General features: G+C 43.1%; 1 protein-coding gene across 1 annotated transcript in view; it reads right to left on the bottom strand.

Annotated features, from left to right (window-relative positions):
* Window positions 1–23,914, bottom strand: part of GLI3 (GLI family zinc finger 3) — a 309,607-nt gene that overhangs the window by 156,346 nt on the left and 129,347 nt on the right. The window contains exon 4 of the mRNA XM_056857509.1: window positions 12,476–12,508. Coding sequence (XP_056713487.1) covers window positions 12,476–12,508 — 33 coding nt within the window. The remainder of the gene's footprint in view (window positions 1–12,475; window positions 12,509–23,914) is intronic.

The raw sequence follows: 23,914 nt of genomic DNA, 5'->3' as shown, positions 1-23,914 counted from the left end.
CATTTTTGTAGACTAGAGCCCTCTTCTGAAAAACTTTATCTAGTCACAAAAGCATATGGTAGAATTAAACATTGTTGCCACAAGATTCCTACTTATTTAAGCAATGAACAAGTAGACTGTCAGCCCCACATCTTTGTCAGCCTCCTCAGAATGAATTAGCGGTTCTCTGTTTCCATCTGGCTTTAGGAGGAAACAGATGTCCACATATTCGGACACCATCTTATTTTTAAATGTATACCCTCTCAGGTCTCCTATAAAGCAAACAACATATGCATGCTCCCAAAAGACTGTAATATATTAGGGGTGGTTGCTTTAGTTATAGCTCATATTTCCAGAGCTAATGAGGAAAAAATTCGTATTTTCAAAATCATAAAAATGACACAAAATTCTAATGGCGGCCCTGCCCTTCCTGACAAAACCCTGAGGAATCTCTCTACAAGCAACAATTGTCACAAAAGGCCTGTAAGAGACCGAGGCAATATCCGTTTTCATCCTGCTTATTATTTAAACAGTTCTCTTTAACTGCTCTTCCCTGAGGTAAGCTGTAGCCAAATTGTTTTCCTTCCCTTCACAAAGCAGATATGCAGGGGGCATATTTGGACAGCGCTACAGTTTACTTTAGGCCCTATTTAAATACCTTCTACCACATATTTCAAACAAACAGTTCACTTCATTAGAAAGGCAAACAGTTTAGCCTCAGAATACCAGTACTTGAGAAGAACCATACTGGGCAGACAAAACCCTCTGCCCCTGTGTAAACACTTCCTTGCCTACAGTTCTAAGCTGCAACCATGTGGAACTTCACTTCAAAAAGCCTTTTTACAAATACTTCACACATCCATTTGTTAAGTAAGTGATAACCCTGAAGAGATTATCTGCAGGGGCTGAAATCCTCTGCTGATTATCAGCGCTGTTACGAGAACTAGAAAAGGGAAATGTGAAAGTTCACTTCTGGATATTAGCCTGATACAGAAAAAACAGAATTAGGGATATTATTGCTGCACAGCTAGATGGAATGAATTAAGATGGAAATGTACATACTTTAAAAAATAAAATAAAAGTTGAAGCTAGAATTACAGACCATAATCAATTACAGAAATGTTCATGCCCTGATCTGAAACTAGCTTTTTGGGCAGGTCTATTTAAGTAACCTCGGTAAGGTGGTCTGCCAGCAAGTCCTGTTGCCATAGCATCTCTTTCTCTACACCTCTCTGTTGCTTCTGGGTACTGAGAAACCTCCAAAGACTTACCTATAATGCCCATTTCATCACATCATCCTTTACACACCAGAGGCAGCAAACAAACTTGACTAGTAGACTCTAACTTAGGAGGCAGTAAAGGTAAAGGCGCAGGCCATTACTGACCCATGGGTGGTGACGTCACATCACAACTTTTACTAGACAGATATGTTTATGGGGTGGTTTGCCACTACCTTCCCTAGTCGTCTACACTTTACCCCCAGCAAGCTGGGTACTTGTTTTATCAACCTCAGAAGGATGGAAGGGTGAGTCAACCTTGAGCCAGCTACCTGAACCTGACTTCCATTGGGACTGAACTCAGGTCATGAGCAGAGCTTTGATTGCAGTACTGCAGCTTACCACTCTGTGTCAAATCTGGTCCCCTAAGGCAATGGTTCTCAACCGGTGGTACATGTGGGATGCAGAAGTAGTCTAGGTTGTACACAGGGTTTTCATAAATTACTAAGTAATCATCCTCCCTCAATCCCCTCATCTACCCACAGATGTGACATGCTGACCTATCTGCCAAGGATTATCCATCTATTAACTTTTGCCATACTAGTAGTAATAACAGAATGCCTGTAAACTTATAAATGTCCTTCTTGGAAAGTGAGCTTTTTGTTTCTATCATGGTGAGTCCGGACCCAGGCTCTTTGGTAGAGTGATTGATGGGATGTAAGATACAATCAGGCTAGTCCAATCTTGTCAGATCTCGGAAGCTAAACAGGGTCAGCCCTGGGTAGGACTTGAATGGGAGACCGCCAAGGAAGTCCAGGGTTGCTATGCAGATGCAAGTAATCAAAAACCACCTCTGTTTGTCTCTTGCCTTTAAAATCCTATCAGTCGCCATAAGTCGGCTGTGACTTGTCAGCAGTTTCTACAACCAAGGTATGAATGGTTGAGAACCACTGCCCAAGCAATGGCTCCACATTTACCAGCCTCAGAAGGGAAATGGGGATATGGAGTCACAACTGTGAAAAGTCTTTCTGAGCAGCAGTTGTCAGTCTTGGCCTTACCTCATCTCAAAGTGGCTTTATGGCAAAACTTGTCAACTGGGGCACCAACTAGAATATCCCCACATTTATTTAAAACATTTCCCTTGTTGGTTTGCCAATGGAACAGTCCACCAAAGCAACCAAGGCCATCTTCATTCTATGGCCATATTGAAAAGGGTTAAGGGCAGATCATTCATCCAGAAAACCATGGAATTGTTTTGCTATGAACCTCTCAATTAGCTTCATCAAAAAGGTAACTCTCAGACTGGTCTACTGTTAGCTGTCTCTATTGAGGGAGCACTTTTTAAGCAGAGGACAAACAGCACCTACATTTAGAAATTTTGGAAAATCCCTCTGTAACAGAGGAGCATTAATAAGTCTCATTCATTAGTTCCTCGTTTTATTCCTGCAAGATTTTAACAGCCACAAAGGGCAGCTGAAGTGCATGTGGTGGTCCTCATAACACCCATGATCCAGTCGATGTCTCTCAAGGGTACAAAGCTAGAACTATACATCAAAAAGGACCAGGTAGTGCTTCACACCAGAGATGTGAAATTTCTGAATATTCTGAGCCACAAAAATAAACCCATGCAACCACCCCGGAAAAGAAGAGGAAGCAGCAGAGGTTGCTACTAGGAGAGTGCAAAAAAAAAAAAAAAAAAAAAAATCGGAATCGGCTATATTGGAGCCGAAAATGTTTGGCATTCCTGAATCCTCATAACAGTATGGGTCTCTTTTTCTAGTGTTTTTCAGGAATCCGAAAAAAATCTGCTCCATTGTAGCCTACGTAAATCTTTCCAGGGCTCGGAGGGGGGATGTTTTTTAAGGTAGAGGCACCAAATTTGCAGCATAGCTGCTGGTGACTCTCCTTAGAAGAACCCCCAAGTTTAGTAAAGATTGGGTTAGGGGGGGCCATAAAATTGGACCCCCTGACCCAATCTTTGCCAAACATGGAGGTTCTTCTAAGGAGACTCACCAGCAGCTATGCTACAAATTTGGTGCCTCTCCCTTAAAAAACAGCCCTCCGAGAGCCCCAGAAGGCTATAGGCTATAACGGAGCCAAAGTGCGGGTTAAACTTCAAAGCCCGGCAGAACCAGGTGTGAATGTGCAGAAGCAGTTTTTTTTTCCCTTTGAGAGGGGTTTCTTCCCTTTCTACTGCTGTAGCTGGTGATCCTGAAATGATCCTGAAAAAATTTGGGATCGGGATTGCAGGCTACAGTTTAAAACACCATTTTTCTGCCCCAAAAATACAGATAATGTGTTTTTTGGCTATTTTTTCAGCTCAGCGATCCCAAATGCACAACCCTAGTTGCTACCATAGCAGTGAGAGAAGGGGGAAAGGGGGAAAGGGGACCAGTATTTCTCCAACATGGCTGCCAGTGAGCTCATCTAGGAGTCAGCTTGGAGACAAAAACGTGTCTGTCAGGCTTTCTGTTCCAAGACAAGACCCCCAATCAGCTGGCTGGCAGTAACAACAGGGGGGCTGGAAACAGAAATGGGACACACACAGAAGTGCCCATCCTCTCCACTGAAGGAGCCAGCTGGTCAGCTGAACTACCAAGGGATAGCTCATCTTCCTTTGGCAGGATTGCTGGCACCAACAAGGGGGTTCTAAGGAGGAGGAGGAGAAAATAGGGCCTGCAAGAGATATAGCACATGCACACATGAAGCTGCCTTATAATGAATCAGACCCTCAGAAGCAGTATGCCACACACAAATCTCAGTCCTCATTAGCTTGCAGCTGCAGAAGGAGGTGATGGATCACCCCAGAACAGGGGTCGGCAAACCGTGGCTCCCGAGCCGCGTGCGGCTCTTTGGCCCCTTGAGTGCAATTCTGCCGTACCAGGAGAGGAAGAAAGCAGAAAGCACCCTAGTACTGTGCGTGCGCACAAAGTGTTTGCAAAGTGCCCTTTTGGGCTGGGGGTGGGGGAGATGCTGGGGTCGAAGCTGGGTTATGAACCACGGGGAGGGGGAGGACGGAGCTCTTTCCGAGTTGTGGTGGGGGGGTCATTTTTCAGAGCCTGGGGGACTGGCGAGAGCCGCCGTCCTCGGGACTGGCAGGGTCTCCTCGGAGGAGGGCGAAAGGGGCCGCAGACATCAGGTCCCCCTCTCCGCTCGGCAGCGCGGCACTGGAAGAGGCGTTGAGCCAAAGGGCCCCCCCCCCCGGGATCCGCAATCGGGCCCTGGTTTCTTCACATGCAAGGCAGGCGACGCGGTTCTCCAGCCCCAGGGGCGCTGCGGCTGGCCGAGCTGGGCGCAAAGGTCCGCACCGGCAGCCAGCGCACTGCCCACTTCGCCAGCCGCGCCTCCTCTCCCCTTCCCTCTGGTGTCTGGATCTGAGAGATGCAGCCGATCACCTGCTCTGGGCCAGCCCAGCCCTTCGCCTTCCTCCCCGGTGAGCCAGAGCCCTCCCTCCCCCCCCCCGCCTCGGGCCTTTGCAAGACAGAAAGACGCGGCGTCTGTGAGCCCTGCAGCCGGGCGGGCTCCCAAGCTGCCCCAGCGTCTCCTGGGAACTGGGCGCACTCCCTCGGCGGCCCCAATGGGAGCTCTCCAGGCACCTGCAAAAAGCCCGGCCTGGCAGCCAAATCAATAAACACACATATATATCCTGCTTGTGGGCTTCTTAGAGGCACCTGGTTGGCCAGTGTGTGAACATGCGGCTGGGCTTGATGGGCCTTGGATGCACGGGAGGTTTGGCCTTGGCTCTGCTGCTCTCCAGATGCACATTTCCCCCATCCCAATTCTCAAAACTGGGGCTTCTTTTTGAGATTTGAGAATTCGGGGGGGGGGAATGTGATTCTGGAGAGCGGCAAATCCCAAGGCAAAACCTCTCGTGCATCAATGGCCTTGGTCTGATTTTCGCTACACCTTTCTTGGGTTCTTATATATTTTTTAAAAATGTCTGCTCCCGCCTTCAAGGTGACCCCTTGAGACCAGGGGAAAGGGAAGGGAGGCGCGCCGGAGGGACGCTTCCAAGAGGAAGTGTCCAGGACAGCTTTTATGTTCCTGCCGCTGCCACTGCCCAATGGCGTTGACCTTGCGTAGGGGGCAAGGCGCAGGAGAATCTCCTCAGAAAACACAAAAGTCTGGGGGAGGGAGTGGAGCGGCGGACACCGCGCTTCAAAGTGGGGAAGACTGCACTATAGGCAGCGGCGCCCATGAGGTGAGGTGGTCGGGCCTGTGCAGGCTGAGTGCAGAAATTGCCTCCTGATTTGCGGTGGGGTGTGTGGCGGCTCTGTTTGTGGGCCTTGGAAGAGGGTCTGATGCCACCCCCCCTTTCTGTATTGCGGGTGGGGGCGAAGGACGGGTGGACGTTGATTATCAAGAGTAAATTGAGAAGTCATCTTATTGATGAGAACCTGGAATCGTGCCTAAAATTAAAAACAACAACATACAAACCTGACTTACCCAAACTTTCCAAGGAGATGCAAGGCCATTGTACACATTGTTTGTCAGTCATTGTCATGATTTAATTTTATGGCTACATTACTTACAATTTAATTTTTATCAATAAATAAGATCATTATTAAGTATGATATCAAGTTTTATTCAGTGTACCTATAGTTTAATTAAGACTTAAAACTTTAATTAAAGTTTATTAAGTTAATAAACAGTGTACCTACCTATATAGTTTAAGTTTAAGAAATTTGGCTCTCAAAAGAAATCTCAATCGTTGTACTGTTGATATTTGGCTCTGTTGACTAATGAGTTTGCTGACCACTGCCCCAGAACTATGCTGTACCTGCACCACTGAGGGAGGGGAAAGGTCCTCAAAGTTTCAGTGGGCTCCCACTCTTAAAGATTTTTCCAGCTTCTTGGCCTTGGACCTTTCCTTCAACTCTCTGTGTCTGCCTCCTTCTCTCTTCCAGTCAACCATCATCAAACACTTATTCTTACCCCAAACCCTACTCTGTGTTCCTTCACCTACCCCAGTGACTGCCAACATGCCCACTGTGAGAATCATGGCATCTGCCAGTATGTTTCATGGCACCCACTTCCCCAAAGCATCTCTTCTCCAAAGCAAACAGCCAATCCTGGCTTTCCTCCACTTCCCTGGAGTGCAAAGTGGTTCAGAAGAGCCCTGGAAACATAAGCTTTATGACTTCAGGAAGCACCCATTCAGAAATTGCTGCTGTCATAATAGAAGGATGCTTGGCTTAGAAACTCCCACCACCTGCCAAATGTTTTGACTGCTCCCATCTCCCAAGGTAGCCATTTTGTTATGGCTCCCACTACTTGTTCTCAAACGTCCAAAAGTCTCCACAGGTTCAACAAGACAAGGCACCCCTGATCTACCTTGTCTCTGATCCTTTCCTCACTCTTTGCTAGCACTACTTCCTCTCCGGTTCTTGTAGGTTATCCGGGCTGTGTGACCGTGGTCTTGGTATTTTCTTTCCTGACGTTTCGCCAGCAGCTGTGGCAGGCATCTTCAGAGGAGTAACACTGTCCTTCAGGAGTAACACTGTCCTTCAGTGTTACTCCTCTGAAGCTGCCTGCCACAGCTGCTGGCGAAACGTCAGGAAAGAAAATACCAAGACCACGGTCACACAACCCGGATAACCTACAAGAACCGATGAACTCTTGACAGTGAAAGCCTTTGACACTACTTCCTCTGTCTTTTGTTACTCCCCCATGTCGACCGTGTATGATTCTTCCACTTGCACTTTTGCAAATGACACCAGATCATCAAGCTATTCCCTGAATGGTTAGAATATGTAGAACATTCTACATCATTGCATAGGATTCCCATACAGGCAAATGAGAACAAGCACATCTATAATGGCCATTGGCCTTGACAACTAAATAGAAACTCCCTGTTCAAAAGCAGCATGTAGACATTATAATCGCATCTGCCTTGCACGTTTTCCAGAAACATCTGTTTAGCCACTGTTGGAGGCAGGAGGCTCAACGAGCGATACCTTTGATCTGACTCAGCAAGGCCATTCTAATGCTTTTATACAGGAGTCATAAGTGCAACAGAATAGAATTACAACTAACAAAGGTACTGCTCTAACATTCTCTTATCTCCTGACTCCCCCCACCCTGGAATTTCATCTTGTTAATGTAATAAAGGACCAAAAATAAATAAATAAAAGGTAACTTGGGCAGAAACAAAGAATTATTACTCACTTTTGCAAATGTAAAATCACTCTACCCCACTTGCCTAATTGCCTTCCGGCACTCCTCTTGTAAAAAGAACTTCTCATCCAGGGTCATTGTCAATGGTCACACAGGTATTAACTGTTTCTTGATAACAGGGTGTGAACAAGGAAAATCAACATCAGCGTGTGCTCTATATTTTTTCACAGGTATCTCTTCTCATTGGTCAAAAATCAGATAGCAGCAGAAACCTGACACGACCTCGGCCATTGAGATGCCTTTGGATCGTTGGCCAGGATGATAAGCAAATAATGAGGAGCCATGCTTACATAAAAAGATATTTCAGTTCAACAAACTTTCAGTGATTTTTACAGCCCATTCCTGAGCCTTTGGTGGCTGGGGATGGTGCCGCCAAGGCACCGCTGCAACACCTCCAAAGTTTTTCCCTGGCCGCCTAAAGTCTTTAAAAAGCGTTTTGCAGGCTTTGTATTTTTTAAATGGAGCATTTTGCCCCATTGAAAACAGCGAGGCTGCGCCAGCAAAAAGCTGGCACAGCAATGCTGTTTTCGCCGTTGATGTACCGGGGTGAAAGGAGACAGGAAGCTGCGTACTGGCAACTCCACACACACTCCAGCATGCCCCGGGAACGCCCCCGGGATGCTGGCACAGGGCTTTGCACTGGTGGGACACCAGCGGAACACCCAGCCAGCGTCCCTGGGTGCTGCTGCTGCTGCAGCAGTGCCAGGAGAATGGCATCCAGGTCCCCCCGCCAGTGTCCGTGCCACCCTGGACAGCTTAAGTGGCATGGGCACTGGCAGCTATCCCACTTACGCCAACGCAACTTTCATCCTTTCAGGTCAGGAATGGGCTGTTAATGTTTTTGCTCGCTAATAAATAAGGTAAAACAGTGTTTAATATGTAAAAAGACACATGTAGATCTTCTCCAAGTCAATGCCACTCAGCTTCTTCCTAATCCCAGATAATTGCAGGAAGGCTGTAGCTACTTTCTGGCAAAGTGTTGCATTAAGCAATTGAGAACAATTTAAGTTGCAAACACTGTAAAGAACGCTGGGCACAGGACAAATCTCCACACTTCTATTCCCGGTCCTACATCTCCCAGCAGGCAGTGCTTCCAACTCTACACTTGTATCTAAGAGAGCCACAAGGGAAATATACTTACATATGCTTAAAAGCCCTGTTTCCTTTATTATTACTTTATATTGCTAATGGGATAAGTTAAGGAAGATCCTGCTGTTTAATTTTGGTATTCGGGTACTAGAAACGAAGCTTTCTGTATGGCTTTGGGCATTGTCTCTGCCTAACCTACCTTTCTTGACGGCTATAAGGTTGAACTAAAAACTTTCAAATCCTTGCAGAAAGAGAGTCTCAAGTGAACAGACAAAGAAATATTGAGGCTACTCAATATTTAGAGGCCTTTTTGTGTCATTAAGTTTTATTAGCTTGAAAAGAAGCAGAGTCCTCACTCCCTTCAGGAATGCACTTAGGACAAAATGCCATCCACTTTTCAAATTCCTTTTCACATCTCTAAAAGGTAATTTTGTATGTTTCCAAACTATTTTATACAATCTAAACTATCACAATACAATCTAGCTGTTTAGTCTGGAACTGCCATGATTTATTCACTCATTTTTTATGGACAATCCAGATGACAGCATAGTACTATTTAACTTTTTCATGTTTTTACAGACTTGATTTGTGGCATTTAAAAAAATTAAAACATAATTGCAGTACAAGGCCGTTCTGCAGCGAGAGTTAAAGCACTGAGGCTTCTCAGAACTACAGCCTCTTTAAAATCCTTCCAGTCTTATTAGTTACTTCATATTCTCAGCCAACTAGCTGATTTTCTTCACAATATTCATAAATAAATGGCAGGGGGATTTAAACATTGGTGTTTTCCCCATTTATTTTGTAAGAAGCCAACTTACTGATCATCCTTTATCATTTTTTTTAAATTATCATTATCGCATAGTTAGTTGCATTATTACAATAATAAACAATAAAATTAAAACATTATGAGCTCTGATTTCGGCTTGTTAAAAAGTAAAAGAACAGTTCTTAAGCCCTCCCCTCTCAAGAGCGGATCATTAACCATTTAGTAAGTGCCTGAAAAATGAGGAATAAATTAATTAGGCTCAAAACACAGGAACTAAAGGAAAAATGCAGGGAGAGAGAGCCCCAAATGAATGTGGTTTACTTCTAAGTAGACATATAGTATGATCTTGCCCTTGAAGGCAAGCATTGCCAGATTTTTAATGGAAATATAATGCTATTCTAAGTGCTGTGCGGAACTGTTGTTGCAATTCCAATTCTACCACGATGTGGAAAAGGGATCCTTCAGTAGCATAAAAAGATTGTGACATGGAGTCATTCCATCTCTCAGTCTCCCAATATGGAAACAATAGTTCTGACCTACATGGCAGGGTTGTTGTAAAGACTGTGAACATAATGTACATGGAGTGCTTTGAACGTTAAAAAAGCATAACATAAATGCAAGGTTTTATTCATCCTTCCAGGTAGGGTTGCCAACCTCCAGGTACTAGCTGGAGATCTCCTGCTATTACAACTGATCTCCAGCCGATAGAGATCAGTTCACCTGGAGAAAATGGCTGCTTTGGCAGTGGGACTCTATGGCATTGCAGTCCCTCCCCTCCCCAAACCCCACCCTCCTCAGGCTATGCCCCAAAAACCTCCTGCCGATGGCGAAGAGGGACCTGGCAACCTTATTTCGAGGGTTGATCTACACAGTATAGCTGCCACATGAACAAGAGATGTATGTGTGGTAGCCGCTCCATTCTGTAATGTGTAAGCTAGCCTTCACTGTCAGACAGAAAATATAGTTTTGGGAGGGAACATTCAATACTGTGCTTAAAATACTGCGTTGTTTCCACTAACAAAAGGCACTTTGATCAACAGACCAGAAGACACTTTGAAAAACACTTTTCTGCCTCCCCCTTCAGCCTGCTGAGCTCCCCAAAATGGCTCCCGCTTCCTAGGAGCAGCATTTTAGGGCGATTATTGGGCTGCAGCAGGAAGACAAGTTCAATTCCATTCCATTTCCATTAATGGAAAATTAAGCCTGGATCTAATGCATTATATTTCCTCAGCAAGTTTATTAGTTTAATTCCTATTTAAGTTTGGTTGTAACTTTCCCCCCTAAGTCAACAGAATTTCCAGGATACCAAGAACTGTTTTCAGTGCATGGTCAGCCTAATAAGGCCAGGGGGGGGAAGGAAAAAAACATACCCGTCCTCATCAGAATTCTGTGCATATAATTTGATGCCTTTTAATAGCATACTCCACCCTCCCCCTAAAAATGGATCCCAAGGTACAAAATCCAAGCACTTCCAAAGAGTCCTAAACTGCGGCATTTCCCTTGTGTGAATGGTGCGCCAACCCTTTCCCAGTGACTAACTGTATATAATTTAATGGTAAAAGACAGTTTATAGACACAGGTACTCCTTCTACCTCGCACAATATGAGAATTTGTTCCAGAAAGCAAAATGTATCCTACAAAATACCCTTCGAACACAGCTGGACAGAAGATACCAACTTTTTAAAAAATGGGAGTACAACAAAACAGCAGAGGAGCAAATGGGGGGCATGACAGAGTAAACCAACAGCCCTTGTGAAGCCTAATTGTTGCTGAATTGGTTATAGATCTCACAGGCAGCGAATGCCCACATGGGAGTAAAGCAAAGAGAGAAAAGAAATTGGCACTTGAATCACAGATACAGAGAGCAAGGGAAGCTGGCTGCCAGCCATTATCCTTTTTTTTTAATGGGAGGGTGTGGAATAGCCACTTCCTCCCTTTCCCAGGGGGAGAAGCCACAATTTCAACATCTGGAAAAAAATGGCTTGCTGCATTTGTTACAGTACTTGGCCATGTTTCATACTTTTTGACATATTCATAGAATTATTATGATTTTCTCATATTTTTAAAAAGAACAAAAATGGTATCGTTCTATGTGTGGAGAGCACCAGAGCATCTCCCCGGAGAAAGAAGATAATATCAAGCACAAACAGGTTAGTTTCAGAAAGGTAGCTGCGTTGGTCTGCAGTAGAAGAGCTAGACCAACAAGATTAGAAAAGACCAACAGGTTATGGGACTGTCCCTTGGTGGTTTACTTCCCAATATTCCATCAATGCCTAATGTAGCGTGGTGTAGTGGTTAAGAGCGGTGGCTTGGAGCGGTGGACTCTGATCTGGAGAACCAGGTTTGATTCCCCACTCCTCCACATGAGCGGCGGAGGCTAATCTGGTAAACTGGATTTGTTTCCCCACTCCTAGACACAGAGCCAGCTGGGTGACCTTGGGCTAGTCACAGCTCTGTTAGAGCTCTCTCAGCCTGACCTACCTCACAGGGTGTCTTTTGTGGGCAGGGCAAGGGAAGGTGATTGTAAGCCAGTTTGAGTCTCCCTTAAGTGGTAGAAAAAGTTGGCATATAAAAACCAACTCTTCTTCATTTTGGAGAGGAGGGGCTGTGGCTCAGGCACAGCATCTGGTTGGCATTCATACAGTCCCAGGTTCAATCCCTGGCATCTCCAGATAAAGGATCTGGCAGTAGGTGATATGAAAGACCTCTGCCTTGAAAATCTGGAGTAGACAATACTGACTTTGATGGTCTGTTTCAGTATAATGCAATTTCATATATTCATGTATGTATTCCACATGAGACGCCATCAATATTTGACTAAATTTGATTATTATTTGCCTATAGCAAAATATCTGAGGAATCTGAAAGGAAGCCAGCCTTTCTTTTTTTGCCATCAAGTCATAGCCTACTTATGGTGACCCTGTAGGGCTTTCCAGGAAATAGACATTTAGAGGTGGTTTTTCATTGCCTGTCTCTGTGTAGCACACCTGGTATTCCTTGGTGGTCTCCCATTCAAATACTGACCAGGGCCAGCCATGTTTAATTAACTGTCTTAGATAAAACTATGCTAGATAAAATTTCTAAAGAGCAAGAATGGGGTTTCACCAGCTTCCTATTTCAAATATCCTTTAATTATAAAAGGTGCAATGTTTGTTACCAAAACATTACATAAATACAAGATAGAAACATATAAATGCACATCAAAATTAATTGTATTAAACTATATATAACAAAGAAGATTACTTACAGTACTTTATAGAATTCAAAGCAGGGGCTGAATCTGGAAAAAAAATAGGACATTATGATTTTGAGAAAATAACAAGACCTAAAAAACAAGCTCCTAGATTGAAATGTTATTAATTTGAATGTGCTTATTTCAGCCAGGTGTGCCCCATAATAGCAATACCTGTTTTCTAAGCAGCAAGTGTAACTTGACCAATGAAATCAGCTGAACATAGTACAACGAATTTAAAAATCATGTATGTCACCTAATGAATGGGCAAAGAAGACAGAATTGGGAAATCAACTTTAAAAGCAAATTATAAGACTTTCTCACATTATTTGTTTGGTGTGTGGAAAATTGGGCTGCCAGTTTTTAAACCAGTCCCTCTGGCTGTCCCTTTAATATCAGTTTGATCTGTGGCAATGGTCAGGTGGTACTATTAAACTTTTGGCCATGAAAAGCTTCAGCGGCCTATTTCCACATATTAAAGGGACAGAACATTTTCTCCCCTGGCCAGTTGAAAAGAAACATTTCACATTTTTTCTCTCACTAAAATTTGGAGAGGGGGGATAGAAAAATCCTGCCTTTTCGTCTCCCACTTACCGGTACAATAATATACACTCCAGACCTGATGCTTTATCAACTTGCAGCATGATTCTGCAGTTACTTGGCCAAACTAGAGGCACCATTTCAGGTCAGAACAATAGCACAGGGGGAAGACAGGAGACCCATGCCCCATGACCTCTCAACCAGAATCAGGCCCCACAGCACAGTTTAAAGGAGTTCCTGGATGGAAACTCACTACATCAAAATGACAGGCGTTTTTGGGAGTGCCTGTATCATCTAGTTTGGCTCTTAGTAGGAAGGAGCCTCTACTGAAGCTCAGTAACACTTCTTGATAAGTACACTTAGGACTATGCCCTTACTCTGCAGTCCTGTACAATGCTGGATTTACGTATAAGCTAAACAAGCTATAGCATAGGGCCCCACTCTCTTGGCCCCCCCAAAAAATTTAAAGAAAAAAAACTGGATGTACATTTCCAAAATCAACAATTACTTTGATAAAATACATATGTTGTTATGAGCAAATGGCTTTAGATAGCTATTAGGTCCATAAATTACTATATAGCATATATTCAACACAAAAAACAGCGACAATTTGTTGTTGACAAAGGACAGCTGGACATATAAAGGGCCCCATTACCTTCAATAGCTTAGGGCCTCATCAAACCTAAATCCGGCCCTGGTCCTGTAAATACTGGTTCAGAGACAACTCAAAAGGCACCCCCACCCTACAGTTGTAAAACACATAATAATAAACCAAAAAAGTGACTATTTCTTGATCCCAAAATCTGCTGCCTCAGGCAAATTACCTCACCCTACCTAATAACTTGTTTCCAGTTAACTATGCAATGGGCTGTCATGCCCAGTTTTTGCTTGGGAGACAGAGGTATGGGAACTGCTTCCACATAGCCAGGGAGAGACTATACAAGTCAGTTGAATCATATGGCTTCTTTCATTCCAGTGCCACTAGTCAATGGTTTTTGCTCTTAAAGAATTTTCATCGGACAAGCAAGCTTTTGACTGATGCTGCATTTTTTAAACAAAGCACATTCTGAGGGCAAGAATAATCCATACACACACATGCACAGACAAAGATGGTGAGGGGTCTGGCGACCAAGTCCCATGAGGAAAGGTTGACAGAGCTGGGTATGTTTAGCCTGAGGAGGAGAAGACTGAGAGGTGATATAACCATCTTCAAGTCCTATGAGGGCTGTCATATAGAGGAGGGTGCTGAGTGGTTTTCTGTTCCCCCAGAAGGTCGGACAAAAATAACTGGGGGGTTGAAATTAAATCAAGAGTTTCCGTCTAGACATTAGGAAAAAATTTCTAACAGAGCGGCTCCTCAGTGGAACAGGCTTCCTCAGGAGGTGGTAAGCTCTCCTTCCCTGGAGGTTTTTAAGAAGAGGTTAGATGGCCATCTGTCAGCAATGCTGATTCTATGACCTTACGTAGATGATGAGAGGGAGGGCATCTTGGCCATCTTCTGGGCATGGAGTAGGGGTCATTGGGGGTGTGGGAGGGAAGTAGTTGTGAATTTCCTGCATTGTGCAGGGGGTTGGACTAGATGACCCTGGTGGTCCCTTCCAACTCTATGATTCTATGACAGTATCAGTGGTTCCGATCCTTCTTGGTATGGTGATGTACAAGCATAAATTTACTTGGCATGGTAACCCATTAAAAATAGCATGCACAAATCAATAAAATGGCAAAAATCTGGGATCCACACAGGTTTCACAACCTATTTTTGGGTTGGGATCCACAGGTTGGGAAATGCTATCATAGATACAAGCCTGGCTCTTGCTACATATTTTCACAGCTAAACACAAAAAATGCCAAACCCCACATACAGAAATGAACCCTGAACTCGGTTCACTTATTTCAGCATTTTTCTTCCAACTCCTGACTGACAAACTACTTCCTGGTATTCATCATGGAACCAGAAAGCTTGCCCAAAGAGAATTAAACACTTCAGAGCACAGGAGAGTAAGGTATGAAAAGACAAGGGTTTTATCTGCATGTTTCCCTTTAAAAAGAATCACCCATGCCCACAGCAGGCTTTCTTGGCAGGAGGGGGAAATTAGGCAAAAAAGAAAAACAAACTACTCCCTGCCTCTACTCTCTAGCCCACCTTCTGCCATGCTGCTTTTGGTTACAAGGAAAGCATCTGCCTGCTTCTGCCATCAGCCCACCTCAAGACCGGAATGGCTCAGACAAACTATGCCTCTGCTTATATACAGTAACTGCACTATCCAAGCCAGTGAACCAGTAATGGGACTGGGGGGAAATGCTATGTACAGAAATGCTAATTATTACGGACAACACTGCATGGCATGAACATGGGCTAAGTGTTCTGACTGGACAACGTGTCATATGTCTGCTGAACCAATTTCTCCCTGTGTTGTCCCTCCCCATCATACCCCATCTCAAAGAAACAGAAATGTAAAGACAGTGTGCAGAAACTGAAGGAAGAGTTCAGCTTCAGTTATCATGGTGCTGCCACTAAATGAATGAACGAATGAATGAATGAATGAATGAATGAATGAATGAAAGGCCAGAATTGTCTGCTCAGTTCAGATCCACAAATGGCAGAAAATCTATTCAGTTAATTGCCCCTCTGAGATGAATGCGCAGGATGTGTTTGGCCTGGCATTTGGTTAATTACTAGTTATTTTATGAATGCAAATTCCCTGGTGGTAGTCTGATAGTTGGGGTCTTAAATAAGATCCCCGGAGAACTGTAGGCCAGTTCTGAAGGTGATAAGGGGGCTTCATATGTGAAATATCAGCCAACCAGCTGTGGAATTCTGACATGACCCCCAGGAGTTGGTGTATTTGAACAAATTGTGGCTGAATGGTGTTGATGTAAAACTCAAAACACTCACGAATGTTTTTAGTTGATCACACCTAGGATCAACACTTAGGACTGCTTCACAAATCTATAAATATATATGATCTGTTAAAGAAACCTGTGTACATTACAGTTCCTGTCATCACAAACACATGCATTTGTTTTATTTTATTCTATAACCGTTTGTGAAGTCTGATTAGAATACCATTTCATAAATATTTTTATTATAACTAATCAGTGTATTGGGAAGCCATACCACATATGTACTGAAAGCAAGTTACACATTTTTTCTCTGTAGAAATATTCTCTGAGTAGAAAAAATATGTACTGAATATCTCTAGGTTAGGAAAAATGTCATGTGAGAATAAAGTAAAATGTACAAGTTTAAATCAAACCTTAAAATAAGTGGTTATCACTGATGAATAAACATTATGATCAAGTTTCTTCTGTGCTTATTATACATTATAACATCTGTGCTGCAATTGAACACAGAATCAGATATACTTAAACCCACTCATTTAAATGGCCTTTTCCCACTTCTGTATCAGACTACAAGCCTAACAATGCAATCTTAAACAGACCAATAGCTGTTGACCTCTGAGTTAATTATATCTTTACTCTTCTGAACAGGATTGTTAGTCCACTAGGAAAAAAATCTCTCCTGTAAATACTCCATTTTAATTACCTTTGGTCTTTTAAAGCCGTCTTCAGCGGCAGCTAAGTGCAGCAAATCCATAATTTAGGGCCCTTTCACACACTACAGAACAGCAAATCTGAGGTTGTGCTGGATGTATACTGACCAGAAAACCTGGCTCATGACAAGTGTGCCTGGATCATATAGGTACTTGAACAAACTTTAATTTGCCATCAGTAGTCTTAAGTGTGCACCTAAAAATTTACATGTATGTAAATTTTTAGGTGCACACTTAAATTAACTGAGATCAGCTTATTCAGGATCCATAAAGTAAATTAAAGTCTGGCCCACTTATGTCTTTGGATATGTAACCTGCTTATCACAGTACTTAACACAAACGGAAATCAAATTTTCTGTCCTCTCTTCCCACTTCAATCCATTTGGAACACATTTTGTAGAATCCCGTCATGATTATTTTCAGGAACTTCCTGTTAACCTTGAAGCAATTGGGAATGCCTGTTGTGGTAGCCCAACAAACTCTACCTGCAACTGTTTATTTATCCTCTTGCTTTCCAGATTAGTCCTTACACTGTACTGTATGTACTCCATGCTAAAAAATAGTGATTCTTCTTCTGATCTTACTATTCTTTTGACTCAAAGATCTTGAACAGATCAAAATCCAACCCTCTTAGAGGCAATATTTAGCAACTGCTAAGGTAGTTTTCCAATTCTCATCCACAATGAAAAACTGGACAATTTTTGAGATGGTAAATTCATATAACCTATCAACGGCGAGGACAAATACCTTTCTCTCAAATCAGACCATATTTCACATTTCACTAAAATATGTTCTAAGGTGTGTGTGTGTAAAATGAATTTCTGCATGCAGACAATCCAACTTCTACATTAAAAGTTAGATTTTGTGGCTTGGAAGTGAGTTAATTTGAATGACTTTGCTTATGATTTTGCATAATGTATTCTACAATTTTTATTATTTTGCATAATCTGTGCTAGGTCAGCTCAGAAACCCAGACTGTGTTTAAGGGTTGCCAGAAGTTACCAATCTTCACCTGTTAACCTCTCTGATTTGATTATCAAATTCATTATTGGCAATGTAAAGTCATCAGGATGATGGTTTGGACCCTGACTAGAATTTCCATGGTGCCGGGGTGTGTGTGCCTATTTCCCCCTCCTGTGAGACACCTCTTATTCCTCCCCAAGCTACTTCTGGGGATTCCCCATACCCCCAAGAGCTGCATTTCAGTGGATGTTTCTAGCTGATGCTGGAGGAGATAATCGGCAAACTCATCCTCACTCCTTGTGACCATGGAAACTTTCAGCAGGCTCCAAGCCATTACCTTGCCCCGAGATTGTCAAATACTGAAGGGCTAGTTGTCATTTTAGTTTCTGTACTTGGGCATGCAAACTCATATACAAAATTTGTGGGCATTCTGAAGGCATACATGTACAAAATCACACACCCCTTAAAACACTTGAGAACAGTAGCCTTGAAAAGATCAATATATACCTTATATGTGAACTTTAGTCCGGGGAAGTACAAAAAAAACAACTGAAACATCGTATGTGTAACAGGCCTCAAACTAGAAACACATCTGGAGTACTGTTCCATTAAATACTCATAATTCTACACCAGGTTCAATTCCAGGGCATAACAGAAGTCAACCCTTGCATAGATCAACAGCACACCTCAATACAGGGTTTTCATGTCATCTCTATATGGGGACCCAAATGAAAAGCAAAGGACTACATGACAGACTCTTTCAGCTGACAGGCAGTTTTACATGTTAGCATCAAGCATCTAACGTAAACTGCTTGCAGTAGAAAGTTTCCTCACTTGACATCACTCACACACTAATTGAAGATCTTTCAATGGTTACTGTAACAACTCTGCCTCTGATACTAAGTGGGATTTCCTTTGATACACAACTTTTGAGTTCAGAAACACCGAATAACAAGAAAACTTACAAGAGTTCCACAGACTTGGGAAAGGACCGATTCAGTTGTCTAGGCCAAGGCTTCTTGAACTTTTCCCACTCGTGACCCCTTTGTGCCTGTGAGATTTTTACGCGACCTCGGGTATACAGGTATATAAAATAGGTACACAAATCAAACATTTACTGATAATAAATCATAAAGAAATTTATACTGTTGTCAATTTTTTTCGCGACCCCCACATTCAGTTACGCAACACCAAATGGGGTCGTGATTCCTTGGTGGTCTCCCATCCGAATACTAACCAGGGCTGACCCTGGTTAGCTTCTGAGATCTGACGAGATCAGGCTAGCCTGGGCCATCCAGGCCAGGGCAAGAGCCCCTTTAACATGTCCTTTTGTATTTGCTCTGCCCCTGCATCGAAGCATTCACTGAAGGAAGCATGCAGAATCCCAACCGCAGTTTAGCTATGTAAACGCCTATTGCTAATGGCTATGCAAATGAAGGAACGAAGGAGCAGGCAAGGGGGGGTGGAATTTGTTTGACTTTCTCCTCTTGCATCAGGACCGTGAATAATCATTTTAAAGGTCAGATTTAAATAATCAGCATTGAGCGAGGAGCAGAATCGGCCCTGCATAAATGGCCTTACAGTATTTTCTTTGATCATTGACATCTTGGGACTGGGGGGGCTGCCTTGGCTGGCAAGTTTGCAGTGTGCTCGCCAGCCCAGATCGGGAGTGGGGAGGGTGGCTGCCTCGGCTGGCTCATGGGCCAGATCTCTCAAGGGGCTGGATCCAGCCCCCGGGCCCTAAGTTTGACACCCCTGCTATAAAGTATATTATTGTTCCCATATTGCACTTGGCATCTATGGCTGAGGGATACGAGAGCCACTTACAGAGCCCATGGCCAGAGCTAAGCAGCCACAACTGTTACCTGAGGGCCAAACTAGATGATACCACATCCCTGAGCCAGCCACAGCATGCAGCGCTATTTCAGACCTTGTCTTTTAGTTTTTCAAAACACTGCAGGCGCTTGCTCCTGCTGGGGACTGCAGCATAGGGCAATGAGGGGCTCTTGTTGGCCCCCCCCAATGCCGTTTTCGAAAGCCAAAACAGTAGCTCTTGAAAATGACACAGAAAGTGTGACAGGAGCCCCTTGCTACCCCGTGCCACGGTGCCCTGCAGGATCAGGTAAAAAAAAAAACGAGCCTAAAATGACTGTGTCCCTGTGGCAGACTTAGAGACATGGTATCATCTAGTCTGACCCTATAAGCCTCATCACTGTATAAAACACTGACAGAGTACCCTCTCCCTACTATTTATAATGTTTTTAGAAAAAGTTAAATATTATCCATATCATACAGCCTGCTTCTAGACTCTTTGCCATCTTGGTAGCTATCAGACAGGAAGCAAATGTTACAAGTGAGGCGGATACCACTGAAAAAAGGGTCCCTGTCTCTCTTCCTCTGTCTCAAGTGACATCTGGTAATAGAAAAAGGATGACCTAAAATCACCACTCTGCAAGTTTTCCCACTCCAACAAGAAGCAGCCAACTTAGTGCAGTGGAGTCATGAAAACTCACAGGGTGACGCACCATTTTGTATTACTAGATGACTCTAAGAAACAGAGGAGGAGGAGGAGGAGGAGACGATGCAGGCTTCCATTTGTTTGTAAAATTTAGGCATTTATTACATTTGTAACAGTTAGACATATTAGTGTGGTATAATGGTAAGTCGGTTTCAGGTAGCCGGCTCAAGGTTGACTCAGCCTTCCATCCTTCCAAGGTCGGTAAAACAAGTACCCAGCTTGCTGGGAGTAAAGGGAAGATGACTGGAGAAGGCCCTGGCAAACCACCCCGTAAACGAAGTCTGCCTAGGAAACGTCGGGATGTGACGTCACCCCATGGGTCAGGAATGACCCGGTGCTTGCACAGGGGACCTTTACCTTTTTATAATGGTAAGAGTTTCAGATTAGGAGACCCAGGTTCCAATCCACACTCTGCCATGAAGCTCGCTGGGTGACACTTTCTCATTCCCTCACTTTCTACCTCACTAGGTTATTATGAGGATAAAATGAGGAAGGAAGAACCATTTATGCTGCCTGGACCTCCTTGGAGGAAGGGTGGGGGGTAAACACATACTAGACAAATTTTGTCCTGGCCTGTTTCAACTTGAAGAGGAAACAGGCACAAAAATATTTGGCAAGCTCAGATATGATCCCGGTTAAGACAAAAGGAACCAGACATCATTCTGATTCATACATCCAAGGTGCCCCAAGAAGAAAATGTGAGAACAAGGCCTTGGAGACATGTTTGTGTACATGTGCAGGGAACCGAGAAAGCCTAATCCTCTTATCTCTTGTTCCCATGTAATTCCTCTAATTTTAGAAACATGTTAGAACTGTAGAGTCCTTCTAGAAGAGACTGGGGACCTACAATTTCAGCACATTTCCAAGAAAGCTGAAGACTAAAAATTCCCAGCCATTACAGACAAATACAATAATACATTCCTGTGCGGTTTAGCTAGTTTGGGGCTAAAACTATCTAATTAACTAAAGAGGTAATCAGTTCCAAGCTAACAAACATAAGTCGCAATACATTCTTTAATGCAGTGGGGAGATTTTATATCATTATAAAGCTAAAGTTTCAGATGAGCAGTTTTGAAGGCATATGCGAAAGTTACGTTTTATGCAACATAAGCTTACACGTTTTCTTTTTTAAATGCAAAGTAAAATATGAACTGCTCTTTACAGTGTCCCTAGGCTTGGTCGCCTAACACAGCCATTCATCAAAATACAACACGTTTTGTGCCGGGCCCCAGTGTCTTGTTCAATCAATGGAAAGCTACTGACAATCTTTTAAATATCTTATTCTAAACAATACCTATAGTGAGAGGCCTGATTTTGATTTATTGAATAATTTTCCAGAAAAACACCTGGAGTGACAACGACATTACACACAATCACTTCCATTCCTTTGTTGAACCCAGTCAAAAAAAATTTACCAAAATAAAAACTGACAGCACAAAGTTAACACCGGCCTGTTCCAGCTAGCCTGACTTAACTATGTATATTAAGTACAGGATTTTTCTAAAAAGCATGGGTTAGATATAACATTTCATTGATTTTACTAAACAGCTACAACCAAACTTCCTGGCACTGGCTTTCAACTGAATGCAAAACCACATTTTTAGATGCTAATTGGGAAGCAATGGGAAAATACTGAAGACCCCCTTGGCCTTAAAAGGCCCACTGCTTTGCTTATATATCTATCAGCTTTCCCTCTGCAAGTAATTCTCAAAAGTGGACTGTTTTCAAATTGTTACAGAGCAATTTGCGCACAGTTAGTTCTTTCTTTAATCGAGAAATCTGCCTGATTGTGAGCCTATTTCCCAAAGGCTGGGAGTGAAGGTTATTCCATTAGGCCTTCTGGGAGCGGCAATCTATCTAATACATTTCTGAATTATTCCAGACTGAGCCAAACCGAACATGAGAACAAAGCTTGGATTCCGCTGCACGGAAGGGCTAGCCTAACTCCCAGCTGAGAAGATTTAGGGAGAGATTTAAACCCATGCAAACACTGGAGACATTTTCCAAGTAATTGTGTGCATTTGCTCGCTGTTGTCAAAAGCTGTAAACTAATGTTTATTAAAACACATCAGTGAGGCTGCCTGTTATCTGTCTCCCAGGCTCTTTATGCGGGGCACTACAAAGAAATCTAATTTGCCTGCCTCCTTTACTTCTTAATAGTGAAAGGACAAGGAGGATGAAAGGGATATTTGGTTAGGTACTCGGAGACTGGTGCTTTCAAACCCAGTAATAGGCACAACATCCCTGCACAGAGCAGTACGTCTGGGATGTATAATGTGGGTTCAGATTCCCATCAATCCTCCTCTCCCTCACCATAAACTATATAGAGGTAGGAAAGGGCTGTTTCTTGTACCACTCCCATTCTTGTCCTGCAGGCAAGAAGTCCATTCAAGGCTTACATTGGAACTCTTAGACTAATAGATCCGTTTATTTAATTTACTTCATTTATACCCCACTTTCCTCCCTAAAAGGGTCGAAAACAACTTATATCAATCTCATCTATTTTATTCTATCCTCACAGCAACTGTGTGAGGTAGACTAGGCAGAGTGTGTGAGACCGGCCCAAGGTTACCCAGCAAGCTTCCACAATAGAGTGGGCATTTGAACCTGGGTCTCCTAGATCCTAGGTAAATCCTCTAACCACCTGAGAGCCAGCGTGGTATAGTGGTTAAGAGCGGTGGACTCTGAACTGGAGAACCGGGTTTGATTCCCCACTCCTCCACATGGGCGGCGGACTCTAATCTAGTGAACAGGGTTGGTTTCCCCACTCCTACACATAAAGCCAGCTGGGTGACTTTGGGTCACAGTTCTCTTCAAGCTCTCTCAACCTCACCTACCCCACAAGGTGTCTGTTGTGGGGAGAGGAAGGGAAGGAGATTGTAAGCCGCTTTGATTCTCCTTTTTAAAAAATGATAGAGAAAATTGGCATATAAAAACCAGCGCTTCTTTCTTCTTCTGACCACAGTGGCCCACATTTGACTTACAGCAAATGGTTTTAAAAGGTATGTATTACAAATTTAACCCTGATCACATTCAGCATCCCAAAAAATCTATGCTATTAAAGATGGGGGAAGAGGGGCCCTTTATACTATTTCCTTTTTTTAAAAGCACCCTTTGATATAGCCTGAGGGATAAAGTTGTTTGGGGGGGAGTAGAACAGTTCATTGGGCACCCACTAGTTCTTTATGTCAATCTAAGCAGCTCTTTGGATTCTGGTCATGATAATCCTGCACATTATGTGGATGTAAAACTGAACTGAATCATAACAACTTGAACTCTGAGCAAGAATGTACATAGATAACATTCTAATTTATTGTCGACCCACTTTCCAATCGAAAATTGTCTCACAAATCAGTCCATAAAAAAGAAAACCTAAAGTTCACTACAAAATGTTTAATAACTGGAACGTTTCACATTATTGAATAATATGCAAATAGGTGATTTATGAGAAAATTACGCCTGCACCCTTCACAAACATGATATAATTCATGTTGCACTTTTGAAGAATGTACTTTTTTTTTTGCCTTCCTCTATTGTGAGTATCTTTATTTATTTGTTCGTTTATTTTAAAGGCGCAATTACTTTTGCTGCACTGGGGTGATATATGAATTCACTTATGCCTGATTAATGAGTCTGGAAATTATGGAAACTGCGAAAGGCATAATGTGTTCTTAACTACCAGTTTCCTTAGTTTTAAGATCTTGCTATTAAGTGATGAGAAAGATTAATTATATATTTACAGCATCCAACTGTAAACACGGAGTGGATTGTACTATATAAACATCCTGAACAAGGGAGGTGGAGCAGCTGCATTTCAGTACAATGTCATTACAACCAGCTTCTGCCACATATTATTTTGAGAGCCAGTGCACAGCAGTT

This window comes from Euleptes europaea, chromosome 11 (genome assembly GCF_029931775.1).
Source record: "Euleptes europaea isolate rEulEur1 chromosome 11, rEulEur1.hap1, whole genome shotgun sequence".
NCBI lineage: Eukaryota > Metazoa > Chordata > Lepidosauria > Squamata > Sphaerodactylidae > Euleptes > Euleptes europaea.
Note: the sequence above shows the minus strand (reverse complement) of the source record. Positions and strands in the feature narration are given on the sequence as shown.